The 15,949-nt window shown below is 40.0% G+C and overlaps 1 gene segment (V, D, J or C); it reads right to left on the reverse strand.

The window, feature by feature from the left end:
• Positions 1-9,669: 9,669 nt before the first annotated feature.
• On the reverse strand, positions 9,670-13,387 carry LOC136172554 (T cell receptor delta variable 1-like). The segment is given in 3 exon segments: positions 9,670-10,016; positions 10,469-10,523; positions 13,376-13,387. Coding segments are annotated over 3 exon segments (414 nt in total).
• Positions 13,388-15,949: the final 2,562 nt, after the last annotated feature.

Here is a 15,949-nt window from a genome sequence, read left to right on the forward strand (position 1 = left end):
GAACAGTATTCCATGGTATCAGCGTAATATAGTGTTTTTAATCATTACCCCAATGGGGTACATAAGGCAGATATTAGTCCATGATTAGGAATTAATAAGATCATTGATATGACATAGAATTAACTCAAAACAATGAAGTTAGTGACTAAAGACTGATTGAAGAAGGGCTGTGAAGTTTAGATACTGTAGAAAGAGAAATAAAAGATTGAAAACTTCTGAGAAATAAGATAACAATAAAGAGATCTGGGGACTAAATTATCATAAAGAGTCAAAGAGCGAATGCAGCAGAAGTATATGAGTGCAGGAATCTGAGGATGCAAGGTTTAGACAGGATGTAAGATTTCAGAGGTGGAGCGGCATCTACCTGGAGAAACATCATCACATCTTTCTGGAGTGTGGCCATGGGGAGTTTGTGACTGAGAGGGATCCTAACTGATAGACTTCAAAGTTGATGAGTTCAGGTTTCTCTCTGAATTTAAGTCAAGGAGTATTTCAGGTTACAGTAGAATCTTATGTGTGTACATCTTCAATATACAAGGGAGAGTGAGGCGGTGTCGCACTGACTGATTCTCACAAACACACGGGATCGTAAGAGACAATGCGGGGAGGCTCGGGGAAGAGCAGCTCTGAGGAAACGCCGGGTGTGTGTTTGCTGGTAACGTGTCAGGTGATCTTTAACTGAGAGCAGGAAAGCCAGACGGAGGCCAGCACTCTGGGGCTAAGGAAGCGACCTCCTGGAGGTCTGGAGGAAGTCACACCAGAGTCCTAAAGAAAGGCCTTTGAAGAAAGGGGGGTTTGTTTATCATGCAGAACAGCATCCTGCAATGCTGACGTGTCAGCCAGAACATCTAACTTAAAAGGCAGGGGAGAGCAAGCAAGGAGGAGGAAATGAGTGACAGTCAATTCCAGGAGACATTTCTGAGCAAACAGTGAAACATGGTTCCCACAGAGAGTGTCTGATGTTTATAAAGATGAGAATGATGAAAGGAATAGTGAAAAGTAGGGGTAAAAGGCAGTCTCAAAGGGTCAAAGACAAGAGTCTGTTTTTTGGGGGGTGTGGGAGTGACAAGCATGCTGTTCTCATCTCTAAATTTGAAGTGTTTTTAGATGAGGGAGGACAAGAAGTAGCCACAGCGAAAGAGCTGTATTACAAACAGTCAGGTTTCAGTTAAGATATGTGGAAGGAAGTTTTACAGGGGCTATTGAGTGTTTGTTTTCAATAGAGTGAGGATTTAGAGGGCAAAGTAGAAAGCAGTATGGGATGGTAAGAGGTAGTTAGGTCAGTGTAGAAAATTAAACAGGTCAGACTCCTTGGTGAATCATTCCTCTCTGCAAGGAGTCAATCAGGGGTAGAATCAAATGTGCCTTCAAAGGTCCTAGTACAGAGGAAGGTGGCCACAACCAGATCAACTGGTACTCAAGTCTCTAAGACGATGTCATAAATCATTGGCTATGATTTATTTTGGCTATCCCAATCAATTATTTTCAGAAGTTTTCTTTTCTTTGTGTTCAGGAAATTGTCTTTTCTATGTGCCATATGTGTATACACTTGTTACTTGTTTCTTATAACCCTCTTATATCTTATCTACTTTGGGGGGCAAGTCAATTTGAAATCACTTAGTATGTTGCACATTTCATGCAATTTTGATAGAATGAATCAGATATTCTTCTAACTTAGAATCAATATCTCAGATGTGCCTAACAGATGGAGTTTGTGAAACATTAGAATCCTCAATGTGGCATCATTCACATCGTATTCTTGGATATTCAAAACGACTGAGAAATTTGTCCTGGTGTGTAGGATGTGTGTGGAAATGTAAATGGCTATGTTTATCATACTTTGGAAATTGTTTTGATTCTGTGAGTGAAATCTGAGGTAACAGATACTTGTACTCAAGTCTTGGAAAGTACAGTGAGAGGTGCTCTAGCACTTTCCAAAGATCAGCATATCCCTTCAGGACACTTTCACTCACTTTTTCTCTCATTTCCTCCTCTTCCCAGCTTTAGAGCTCACTTGCTTATTTCCTCACTTTGCTTTTCCTAAAACATATCTTTCTGTCTGTTTTATTCATTGAAGTGTTCTTGATAATTAGCATAGTACCTGATGAATAGTAGCTGCTCAAGAAACATTTATTGGATAAAAAAATGTTCTTGGCTGAACATTTTACTGACAATTGCTAAGGATGCAATAAAATATAGAAGACATGAGTTAGATCTTCTATAAAAATAGAAGAAAGAGTTAAAGGACATCACATGGGATCTCATAATGAAGACAAGAATGTATTCCAAAATCCTTATTCATTCATGGACTCATTAATTTTTTCCTTCCTATTTACCTTTTTTCTTTCCTTCTTCCCATCCTCTCTCTTTTCCTTCCTTCCTCTTTCTATTCCCCATTCCTATCATTATTAAATGTGAAATTGGTCCCCAACTATTTTGTTAGGCTCTTCCTGTGAACTTCGGTTCATTCCAATACACACTTCTCTTTATCTCTGACACTCTTCGTAGACTGTGATAAATGGCACAGATTTCTGCTTGTTTTGTTAAAGTGTTTAATTATTGTTTGTCATAAGGATGACACCAGATAGTTTGAAAGATTATGATTGCATGTAGCTAGATAGAGTCTTCTGGAAAGATGCAAGGAATTCTCCTAACTTGGTGAAAAAGAATAACAAAAAAAATTCATTTAGACATCAGTCGATACTCATAGTTAACGTGTTATCACAACTACAAGTCAATGAAAATGTAAAAATGCACATGATGATTCAGCAATGTGCCCAAGGAAGCACAGTGCTTGTCAATCCTAAAGTAGTGAACCAATTTGATTAACAAAAAGCCTCTTCTTATATTGGGACTTCCCAGGTGGCACTAGTGGTAAAGAACCTGCCTGCCAGTGCAACAGATATAAAAGACATGGGTTCAGTCCCAGGGTTGGGAAGATCCCCTGGAGTAGGGCAAGGCAACCCACTCCAGTATTCTTGCCTAGAATCCATGGACAGAGGAGACAGTCAGGATATGGTCCAGAGGATCTCAAAGAGTCGGACATGACTGAAACGACTTAGCACACACGCACATTGTGTATAGATAAAGTATATTTGGACTGTTAAAATAAAAAACACAGGTAATTTCCTATTTGTGGAGGATTCAAGATACGTCCTCTCACTCTGTTGAAGTATGACTGTTTACAGCATATAGAAGGCAAGATGCCACTTCTCCAAAAATTTTAAATGTGCCCTTTATTGAACATCTAATCAAATTTTCTAGTATCTAATTCATATATCTATGTAATTTTTCATGTACATGCCAAAGTGATTCTACAAAGATATGTACACATCTACAAAGATGTGTAATCTACAAAGATGTGTAAGATGTTGTCTTCATTATAATTATATAATAATTATAATTACTAATTAATTAATTTAATGATAAGATGTTTCAAATACTAAATAAGCATCAGAAAGAATGTAGTGAGCCACTCCACTTTGTTTCAACTGTAGAAAGAGCTCCAGGACATTATTAAATGAAAATCAAAAGGCACAGTGTGAAAAATCCAAATAAATTCACTTTAACGGCAAATCATTTGATCTGTGTGTGCACACATGTATGTATGTGTATAAATGTGTATCCAGTTGCATAAAGTGATGGGCAAAGATATGTGTGTATGTGTTCAATTGTGTCCAACTCTTTGCGACCCACTAGACTGTAGCCGCTCCGGCTCTTCTGTCCATGAAATTTCTCAGGCAAGGATACTGGAGTGGGTTGCCATTTCTTACTCCAGGGGCTCTTCCTGACCCAGGAATTGAACCTGCCTCTGTTGTGTCTCCTGCATTGGCAGGCAGATTCTTTACCACTGCACCACTTGGGGTTCAATTCAGTTCAGTCGCTCAATCGTGTCCAACTCTTTGCAACCCCGTGGACTGCAGCAGGCCAGGCTTCCCTGTCCATCACCAACTTCCAGAGCTTACTCAAACTCATGTCCATTGAGTCAGTGATGCCATCCAACCATTTCATCCTCTGTCATTTCCTTCTCCTCCTGCCTTCAATCTATCCCAGCATCAGGGTCTTTTCAAATGAGTCAGTTCTTTGCATCAGATGGCCAAAGTACTGGAGCTTCAGCATCAGTCCTTCCAACGAATATTCAGGACTGATTTCCTTTAGGATAGACTGGTTTGATTTCCTTGCAGTCCAAGGAACTCTCAAGAGTCTTCTCCAATACCACAGTTCAAAAGCATCAATTCTTCGGGACTCAGCTTTCTTTATAGTCCAACTCTTACACGCATACATGACTACTGGAAAAACCATAGCTTTGACCAGATGAACATTTGTCACCAAAGTAATGTCACTACTTTTTAATATGCTATCTAGGTTTGTCATAGCTTTTCTTCCAAGAAGTAAGTGTCTTAATTTCATGACTACAGTCACCATCTGCAGTGATTTTTGAGCCTCCCAAAGTAAAGTTTCTCACTGTTTCATTGTTTCCTCATTTATTTGCCATGAAGTCATGGGACTGGTGCCATGATCTTAGTTTTTTGAATGAAGAGTTTTAAGCAAACTTTTTCACTCTCCTCTTTCATTTTCATCGAGGGGAAGCCTTTCATCAGGGAAGCCTTTCACCTGGGGAACTGTGCAAAAATATATGTAATTGAAATAAACAGGCTGATATGATATACATTAAACTGTCAGAAAAGGACAGTGAGAGGAATCTCCCTCATTTACAGCTATGAGCCTTCACTTTTGCTCTGCCTGAGACTTTTATAATGAGATGGATCTATGTGCTGCTTAGAGAATATAAAAAATGATGAAAACACTTTACAGAGGCAGAACTTCTTGACAGATTAAAAATAAATATTCACTTAGTTTTTGTTTCCTTAAAACCTTTTTTATCATAAACATGCGTGTTCTAGAGTAGTAACAAAATAACATTTCAGATTTTCCTCTGAGTAAAATCAATTTGCAAGTGAAACAACTGTAATAATATGCGGTTCTGAGTGTGGATTTGTCCTGGGTCCAAATGAAAGAAGCCTTTGGAACAGGAGAATTATTTGTGATTTCCTTAGCTTTTCATCTTTAACACACTGAAACCAACATTTTATTGACACGAGGAGGAACCATGACAAATTATTAATACCTCTTCACTTTATTCCTGTGTTAAAATTATGATTCTTAATTGCCTTGTCATTCACAGCCACATCAACCAATGAAGCACTTCTTCCGTGTCCTCTTTCTCTTGTTTTCTTTATCAATCTTCTTCCCTTTCCCTTCCCTTCATTTTCCTCATCTCTCACTGCTCTCTGACTCTACTTCCAGATGACTCTAGATTTGCTCTTGTGACTGCTCCCCCACTGTGTCCCCCCTTCTTCCCACCAGAGATACTGCCCAGGTGCAGCGCCGTCTGTCCCCGTGTGCCCCTCTCAGGACGCAGTAGTACACAGCGGTGTCTCTCAGGGTGACTTGGGGCAGGACCAAGGTGCTGGACTTTCTGTCTGAAGCTATGGTCAAAGAGGCCAGGCTGCTGTTCACTGTGCCTCGTAAGCCATGAATGACATACTGTGGACTCTGGGATTTTGCTGATACCAATGTATATAGTCATCTCCACCAATGGTAGAGTGGTTACAAGGCAGGTTTACATTCTTTCCTTCAGCACAATACATGGAGCTGGGCTGAGTGGTCTTAGCATCAGTCACAATCTCTAAAGGGTCAAGAAAATAAAATTATCCCCTGACAACAAATCAGTGTAATCCTGTGGATCAAGGGCACAACACTCCCCAAACTATCTGGACCTACCCCCTACTCCAGTGTTTTTATCTATGTCCTGAGAAATATCATTGGTACTTATCATACAGGGACCAAAGACACATGGCAAGAATCTGAGAACTCTATAGGGTTTATCCCATGGGTCCTTGGCTCAATAACCCCAGAGATTTCTTCCAACCTGCTTACTGCCAAGGTCTCTTCTGGGATCATGGCTATGAATTAACCTGTCATGTAGAAGTTTGTGCTCACTAGCAAATGCATAGATCTGTTCTCAATTCCATTGCTATAAAGCTGAATAAAACACAGGAAGAAGAGTAGAGAGCAAATAACACTTTATGCTCCCTTGGCCTCAAAGTCAACCCCTTGTAGACACAGAACACTTACCCAAGGTCAGAAAAACAGTTACTCCAACCACCAGCCTCATACTTCAAGGACAAACCAGAACTGTGGGCTCAGGGCTCACATTTGTGTCTGCTTCTGGTCTTGTCTCCAGAGAACAGAAATAACTGCTGCTGGTAGAGACCTTAGGTGTCTGTTGTGGTGTGTTGTTGCCAGGATCTGTCAGTCAGTGATCAAGCAGTTCCTTGTCTACGTCTTCCTCCCCTGTTTTAGTCACATCCCGCAAAGAAGGCGAGACATCCCCAACTCACAGCGTGCCCACTGCTATCCCTTGTGAAGTTTAAAGTCTGGCTCTGGAAAATGAACACCAATCACAGTGGTGTGTCTATCCAGAACCTGTGTTCTATCATTTCTTCTTCAAAGAAATTTTCTGATGCTCCGTGAAGCTTGTGGAAAACATTATTTAATCCCAGAAAGTTTTACTGAGCTCTATAATGTAAAGAGATGAAAATTCCCATCCACGTTCTAGCAAATGTATGTGAGATTTCAAAGTAGGCTGTGGTTGTTCCAAGGGACAGGAAATATTAGTAACATTGAGACAAAAAGCTAAACGTCTTGAGCTCAGACATTGGAGCTCAGTGTCCTGAAAAGGTTCTTGGAATCATGCATCTGTCTCCATCTAGGCAGACATTTCTCAAGGCATCGGTTCTTGATATAGTAACTGATGACACGGATGGCATTCTCCTCGTCCTCCTTGAACAGTTGTCCTAAAAGGCCCTCTGTGCCCACATTTGTAGGTGCTCAGCACCAAGGATGCAGACACTGAGAGAGAAGATGGAAGGGAGAGCAAACTCTCTGGGGTGGAGAAGGGTGGAGGTGGATGATCCCAGCAGAAAAAGAGGAGTGAAGAGGAAAGAGCATACGGAATAGGGAAGGGAAGAGTTAACCAGGGGTGGGAAATGGGAAAGCAGTGTTTAGGGAGGTACATGGAAAAGGTTAGGCTATAAGGCTATGATTCCCTGAATCCTTGACCACATGCACTCAACAAAGGATTATAAAATCAGTTTATCTAAAGACAATGAAAATCTGTCATTGTTTTTCACTTTTCTGTGGAACATCGATGGAAAACATGTTTCCTTTCCTTTATAGCCAGAAAGGACCACTGTTTCCAAATGAAGCAGCCCCGTCTTGTGACTGAATAAACAAACTGCAGAGCTAAACTCTCACCAGAAGTCAACCTTTTGAAAAGTTCCTCAGATAGAAGGGTAAATTTCCCTGGTGGCTCAGCTGGTAAAGAATCCACCTGCAATGTAGCAATGGGGGTTCGATCCCTGGATCAGGAATATCCTCTGGTAAAGGAAATGGCTACCCACTCCAGTAGTCTTGCCTGGAAATTCCCACTGATAGAGGAGCCTGGCAGGTTACAGTCCAAGGGGTTGAGAAGAGTTGGACACGACAGAGACTAAACAAGAGCAACAATGCATGTCCTCTACAAAAATCTTAACAATAATGAAAGAAATTAGAGAGGACATAAATAACATGTCCTCTACAAAAATCTTAACATTAATGAAAGAAATTAGAGAGGACATAAATAAAGAGGCTATGAATCCAAAGACTCCATATGTTAAGATGTCAATTGTCCCAAATCAATTTGATTTGTCCCAAATTAATTCATAAATTCAACACAATCCCAAGCAAATTACCTCAGTCTCTTGTGATAGGAGCTATTGTATAACTTATGTGGAAGTGCAAAAACCTAGAATAAGCCTTGAATAAGACAAAGAAAACACCTCTTGCATTTCCAGATTTCAAAACGTATATGAAGCCCCAGTAATTAAGATAGAATGGTCTGTTGGTATGAGGATAAAATAAAGTCAGTAAACAGAATCAAGTCCAAAAAGAGGTCATAATGCATGTGTCATCAATTTTTTTTTCTCTAAAAGTGCCTATGCAGCTCTATGGGACTTCCCCTGTGGCATAGCTAGTAAAGAATCCACCTGCAATGTGGGAGACCTGGGTTCAATCCCTGGGTTGGGAAGATCCCCTGGAGAAAGGAGAGGCTACCCACTCCAGTATTCTGGCCTGGAGAATTCCATGGACTGTATAGTCCATGGGATTGCAATGAGGTGGACATGACTGAGCGAGTTTCACTTTCATTTTTAAAGATGCTTATGCAGCTCCATGGGGGGAAAGTTGGTCTTTCTAGGACAATAGCTAGAATAATTGGCTATTTGTATTTTTTGGAAGCACTAGTGTTTTGTAGCTTTCTGTGTATAAGTTCTGTACATGTTTTCTTAGATTAATACCTAAGGATTTAGGGTCTTTCTTGAGCCATTGTAAATTGTATTATATTACTAATTTAGATATCCACATGTTTATTGCCAGTATATAGAAATGCATTTGATTTTGTGTTTACCTTATATATCCTGAGACCTTCTGAACCTGCTTACTAGTTGTGGGAGTTTTGAAGGGTATATTCTTTGGAATTTTCTACATAGATAGAAAATAGTGGTAATTTGACTGCCTTTCTGACTTAAAAGATTGTTTATATATTTACGTGCTTTACTGCACTGGCTACAACATCCAGCACTGTGCTGAAGGAGAGTGATTAAAGTGGATATTCTCCCTTTGTTCCCTTCCTTAGGGAAAAATATAGATTCTTTTACCAGTAAACAAATTAAGAGCTATTGAGGAACTTCTCCATTATTCCTGTGTTTATCTTAGAGTTTCCACCATGGTTGACTATTGGATTTTGGCAAATGCTTTTTCTACATTGCTGCTGATGAACTAGCTCATCTTATTGTTGACTCACAACTCCTCCACTTCCCATTAGAAGTCCTCCTCATCTTCTTTGTCTTGGGCCACGTATGCGTGTAGCATGATGGCAAATGACAGCCACTTCTCTTCAAGGTCACCCACTATTGTGAGACTGAAGGAGAATGAGACAGACAAGTCTTTGTGGGTTCCAAGCATCCTCATAGTTTAAGTATGACTTTATGTGTCACAGTTTGTCCATGCTTTCGTCCTCACCAAACTTTCCTTTCCAAACATTACTCTAAGCTCACTTACAGTGAATTCAGGCTCAACATCAGATATAAAAATAAGAGCTTTGTACAGACTTGTCCATCAGTTCTAGCCATTACCTAAGTTCTAGTCCTTATAACTAATCTCTTATTCTACATCACTCATGGTTCTGCTTTTCTGATTGTGACCTGACACAAAGTCTAAGAGGAAGTGACTAAGCAAATGGTTTTGATAGTGACTCCACACAACTAGACCCAGGTTTGTGATGAAATAAAACTGCCAGTTTAAAGTATTATGGGACAAGTTTTCAAATCTACACAACTTTACACATGTTCTGTGTGGTTGACATAAAGTCAAAAATTCAAGAGGAGAATGTATTTGTAGAAAGTTACTCTGGACACCTGTTTCCAAAGACATAGAAGGAGCCTTTACCTAGAATTAAATCTTCTGATCCAGACCACAACTTAAACAACCACAGGACTATCATTTCTTGTCTGGGGTCTGTGGGTGTGAACTTCAGCTGGGGTCCTGCAGCAGAGGGGCTCTCTCTTATCAAGCTCTGGGTTTTTGTACAGCTTTTCCTATTACTTCAAGCACTGTGAGCTCATGGAAAGCACAGAAGTACTTTGCAGAATCTTCCAGTTCTAAGAATGAAATGATGAGGCTGATGGATTTATCTGCTTTCTGGAAGTTTACAGAGTAGCGGCCGTTCCTTGCAGTACTGTCTTCTGAATACTGTTGAATAAGGTAAGTCATCTGCCCACTGGGAAGTTGCTTGTACCAAACAAGGTAGTAATATCTCCAACTTGTTTCATACTGACAGTTCAGCGTGACTGACTGCCCCACTTTACTGGATATATCTGGCTGGTTTTGAGTAACTTTCTGGGCCACACCAGATGCTGTGGGGAAAAAAAAAATCAGAAAACAAAGATGAAGCAGTGAATAAAATAGTGTAGGAGTTATTTAGGACCCAAAGACAAAAAATTGAAATCTTAAGTTGCTTGCTTGCTTTTCTCCAACTTTCCTTTCCTCCCCAAGTCCCTGTGAAACACCACATGCCTGTGTGCAGTCCTTTCACCCTGAACTCTCACACCCATGTTTGGGAGCATCCCTACCAGAGAAGGTGAAGGCCAGAAACACCCAGAGCAGACTGGAGAGCAGCATGAGGCATGGATTCCCCTGAACAAATGTGCTGAGTTCTGCCTCAGGCTGAGAGTTCAGTGTCTTTGAGTGCCTGACAGCACATATACATACTACCCAGTACCTGTGTGACTCCCCCCAACAGGAAGTGGGGTTTGTCATGTTCATAGCCCATGTGGTCTGTGCACACATGGGAGAAAGTCTGGCTCACCATAAACCTTTACTTTGTCTACTTGTTTTTCCCTGGTCATTAAATTAATCAGATCCTGAAAGAAGGCATAAAGAAAAGCAATCAGTATTAAATTTTAAGCTGAGGGGAACTGAATGTTAAGCAAGTTCACATACATTGATCATTATTCAGCAAAATGGTTTTTCTGGCTGGTTTAAAATATAATTTACTATACCCTATGAAATGTTCTGTTATCTATTAACTGGTCATTTATTTAGCCTATACTTACTTTGCTCCATCCAGAATCTAATGACTCTTTAAGAAAACTTGCAGATCTTAGGCTTCTTGGTGAATGGAAATTTTATTCAAAATAATTATTGTATCTCTTTGTCTTTGTATTGAGTTCTGTGACTCTAATTAGGTTTTTCAATAAATAAAGTTACTTCACCATAAATGACAAAAAATAATCAGTCCATCTGACTTTCAGAGTCTATTCAGTTTTAAATTTTGAATGAAATTATAGAGGAATAAAGTATTCTTTTGAACTTTGAAATTGAGTCTTATTTATTAGACTTTGAGGAAGACCAGGATATTCAGTCCCGTCCCCTCCACAAGCAGGGGACCATGTGTCCTGGAATTGTCCTGACGTCACATTTTCTATGTCAGTGGTCCAAAGTGTTCAGTCTCCCTTGTTAGTGGCTCATTATTTTGTCTTTGTAAATAAATTCAACATAAGTATGCCGAATCTTTCTGTGATATAATGCCGTAATGCTCTCCTATAAAAGTTGGTATCCACAGGTTTCAAACACTTTGTTGTTGTTGTTCAGTTGCTAAGTTGTGTCCAACTCTTTGTGACCCCATGCACTGCAGCACCCCTGGCTACACTGTACTTCAATATCTTCCAAAGTTGCTCTAATTTATGTCCATTGAGTCAATCATGCTATCTAATCATCTCATCCTCTGCCTCTCCCTTCTCCTTTTGCCCTCAATCTTTCCCAGCATCAGGGTCTTTTCCAGTGAGTTGGCTCTTGGCATCAGGTGGCCAAAGTATTGGAGTTTCAGCTTCAGCATCAGTCCTTCCAGTGAATATTCACAGTTGATTCCTGTTAGGATTGACTGGTTTGTCTTCCTTGCAGTCCAAGGGACTCTCAAGAGTCTTATCCAGCACCACAGTTCAAAAGCATCAATTCTTCAGCTTTCAGCCTGATTTACAGCCCAACTCTTACACCACACATGACTATTGGAAAAACCATAGCTTTGACTATACAGACCTTTGTCAGCAAAGTGATGTGTATGCTTTTTGATATGTCATCTTAAGCTTCCTAGGTGGCACTAGTGGTTAAGAACTTGCCTGCAAATTCAGGAGACATAAGTGATGTGGGTTCAATCCCTGGGTCAGGAAGATCCCCTGGAGGAGGACAAGGCAACCCACTCCAGTATTCTTGCCTGGGAAATCTCACGGACAGAGGATCCGGGAGGGCTACGGTTCACAGGGATGCAGAGTCGGACACGACTGAAGCAACTTAGCCCACCTGCAGGTTTGTCATATCTTTTCTTCCATGGGGCAAGCATCTTTCAATTTCCTGGCTCCAGCCACTGTCCATAGGGATTTTGGAGCCCAAGAAAATAAAATCTGTCATTGCTTCTACTTTTTCCCCTTCTATTTGCCATGAAGTAATGGAACCAGATGCCATTATCTTAGATTTTTGAATGTTGAGTTTCAAGGCAGCTTTTTCACTCTCCTCTTTCACACTCATCAGAAAGCCCTTTCAGTTCCTCTTCATTTTCTCCCATTAGTGTGGTATCTTCTGTGTATCTGAGATTTTTGATATTTCTCCCAACAATCTTGATTCCAGCTTGTGATTCATCCAGCCCAGCACTTCACATGTTAAAGTTAAATAAGTTAAATAAGTCATATAAGTTAAATAAGCAGGCTGACAATATACAGCCTTGAAAGACTCCTTTCCTGATTTGGAACCAGTTCATTATTCCATGTCTGATTCTAACTGTTGCTTCTTGACCTGCATACAGGTTTCTCAGGAGACAAGTAAGGTGGGCTGGTATTTCCATCACTTTAAGACTTTTCCACAGTTTGTTTTTATCCACACAAGGTTTTTAGCATAGTCAATGAAGTAGAAGTAGATGCTTTTCTGGATTCCTTTGCTTTCTCCACAATCCAGTGAATATTAGCAACTCGATCTCTGGTTCCTCTGCCTCTTTGAAACCTAGCCTGTACATCTGGAAGTTCTTGGTTCACACACTGCTGAAACCTAGCTTAAAAGATTTTAAGCATAACCTTACTTGCATGTGAAATGAGCACAATTGCATAATGGTTTGAACAATCTTTGGCATTGCCCTTCTTGGGACTGGAATGAAAACTGACCTTTTCCAGTCCTGTTCAAACACTTAGTATATGTCAATACCACCGAAGTTGATGATTGAAGTTTTGTATACTGTGCATGATCATGAAGTATGTATCTCTCAATCTTCCACTTAGTTTCATCATCTTAATAGATGAATTAATTTAAAAGAACCAAAAGCAAATAAGCAAGTAGAAAAGGAAGCATAGACACAGTCTCCAAAACAGTGCCAATTCTTAAAATTTAAGGTCAAAAGAACTCATTAATGAGTGATGCAGGGAGGAAAGTTTATATGTAGTTGAACCATCTACTCTTCTGTCCCATTTCAACTCTGAGCGACAGGCAGCTGATGTCCTGGTTTCTAATTATTTACAGGGAAGCAGGGGAGGCCACAAATGCCCAGAGCAGTCGGGAGCAGAGTGATAATACATATATTCTATGTATCATTATATGTATCATTTTATTATATATATCACATTTTTATATATACCTTTTTATGCATAGCTGTGAAAGTTATCCCATTTGTAGGTTCTTGTTACTACCACTAAAATTAAGATACAGAATCATTCCATCACCCTAAAGAACTTACTTTGCAGACCATGCCGACCTCCACAACCCTTGAAAATCCCTGAAATCTGCTGATGTCCTGGCTCCCAATTATTTGTAACTAAGCAGAAGAGACCACAAAGGCTTGCAGCAGCCTGAAGAGCACTTGATATTCTAAAATATATATGCTAATATAATAATTACATATACATACAAGGAAATTGATATTGCCAAAATTTTATTAAAATACAGATCGCGATCTGATTCCTCACTTTTATATGCACTCTGGTTTTGATGCATAACTCTGTGAAACTATCACATGTATAGGCTCTTGTTACCACCATTAAAATCATGACATAGAATTGTTCCATCTCTCTAAAGAAACCCTCTTTGCACATCCTCCCAAGGCCTGCAATTCTTTACAATCCAGGTCACTACTGATCTCCTTTCATCTCTGTATTTTGTCCTGTTGAGAATGTTGTATAAGTAGAATCATACTATGTATACAGTCATAATAATCCAATAAGTACAATCATATACTGTAGCCTCTGAGATTGATTTTTTTACTCAGCATAGCATCCTGAGATCCATCTAGACTACTGTATATATCAATAGTCTGTTGCTTTTAATCACTACAGACTGTCCCCAACTTATGATTATTCAGTTTAGAATTTTTGACTTTACAGTAGTGAGAAAGTGATATGCTTTCAGTAGAAACCACACTTGGAATATTGAAATTTTATCTTTTCCTGGGCTAGCAACATGCAGTATTATGTTTCCTGGTGATTCTGGGCAGCAAGAGTGAGCTGAACTCCTGGTCAACCTCAAAATCATAAGTGTAAACAGCTAACACCTTTACAGCCGTTTCACACCCGTATAACCATCCTGATTTTCACTTTCAGTACAGTATTCAATACATTACATAAGATTTTCATCATTTTAGTATAAAATGAACTGTGTGAGATGATTTTTTCCCAAATGCAGGCTAAGGCAAGTGTTGGCCACACTTAAGGGAAGCTAGCCCACTCCAGTGCTCTTATCTGCAGAGTCCTGGGGCTGCGGCGTCTGGCGGGCGGCCGTCCGTGGGGCCACACAGAGTCGGACAGACCGCAGGCCTGGGCGGCGGCGGCGGCTGAGTCTGTGAGGCGGCTGAGAGCCTGTGAGGCGGCTGAGTTTGTGAGCGGAAGCTCCTGTTTCCTTGACTTTTACTGGAGTCTGGTTGCTCTGCAGCGTCGGTGCCTGCAGTGCAGCGTGAGGCTGATTCACGGGTCACATTTCTCTCCGCTCTTGTTAGACCTCCTCCCCGCATCAAACGAGCTTTGGACTTCCTATTGTCTCAACCTAAAGTGATTTACTGTAAAATGACCCTCTTGAAGTTGAGAAAGATGTATAAATAATATTTCATTGTGTGAATGTACTACAGGATATTTATCTGTTCATTCAGTGAAGATCACTGGTTGATTTTCACATAACTAGAACAAATAATTTCACAATTTGTATGGAAATACAAAAAACCTCGAATAGCCAAAGTAATCTTGAGAAAGAAGAATGGAACTGGAGGAATCAACCTGCCTGACTTCAGACTCTACTACAAAGCCACAGTCATCAAGACAGTATGGTACTGGCACAAAGACAGAAATATAGATCAATGGAACAGAATAGAAAGCCCAGAGATAAATCCACGAACCTATGGACACCTTATCTTTGACAAAGGAGGCAAGGATATACAATGGAAAAAAGACAATCTCTTTAACAAGTGGTGCTGGGAAAACTGGTCAACCACTTGTAAAAGAATGAAACTCGAACACTTTCTAACACCATACACAAAAATAAACTCAAAATGGATTAAAGATCTAAATGTAAGACCAGAAACTATAAAACTCCTAGAGGAGAACATAGGCAAAACAGTCTCGACATAAATCACAGCAAGATCTTCTATGACCCACCTCCCAGAATATTGGAAATAAAAGCAAAAATAAACAAATGGGATCTAACGAAAATTAAAAGCTTTTGCACAACAAAGGAAACTATAAGTAAGGTGAAAAGACAGCCCTCAGATTGGGAGAAAATAATAGCAAATGAGGAAACAGAAAAAGGGTTAATCTCAAAAGTATACAAGCAACTCCTGCAGCTCAATTCCAGAAAAATAAATGACCCAATCAAAAAATGGGCCAAAGAACTAAACAGACATTTCTCCAAAGAAGACATACAGATGGCTAACAAACACATGAAAAGATGCTCCACATCACTCATTATCAGAGAAATGCAAATCAAAACCACAATGAGGTACCATTACACGCCAGTCAGGATGGCTGCTATCCAAAATTCTACAAGCAATAAATGCTGGAGAGGGTGTGGAGAAAAGGGAACCCTCTTACACTGTTGGTGGGAATGCAAACTAGTACAGCCACTATGGAAAACAGTGTGGAGATTTCTTAAAAAACTGGAAATAGAACTGCCATATGACCCAGCAATACCACTTCTGGACATACATACTGAGGAATCCAGATCTGAAAGAGACACGTGCACCCCAATGTTCATCGCAGCACTGTTTATAATAGCCAGGACATGGAAGCAACCTAGATGCCTATCAGCAGATGAATGGATAAGGAAGCTG

The sequence above is a fragment of the Muntiacus reevesi genome, chromosome 7 (genome assembly GCF_963930625.1).
Source record: "Muntiacus reevesi chromosome 7, mMunRee1.1, whole genome shotgun sequence".
Lineage (NCBI taxonomy): Eukaryota > Metazoa > Chordata > Mammalia > Artiodactyla > Cervidae > Muntiacus > Muntiacus reevesi.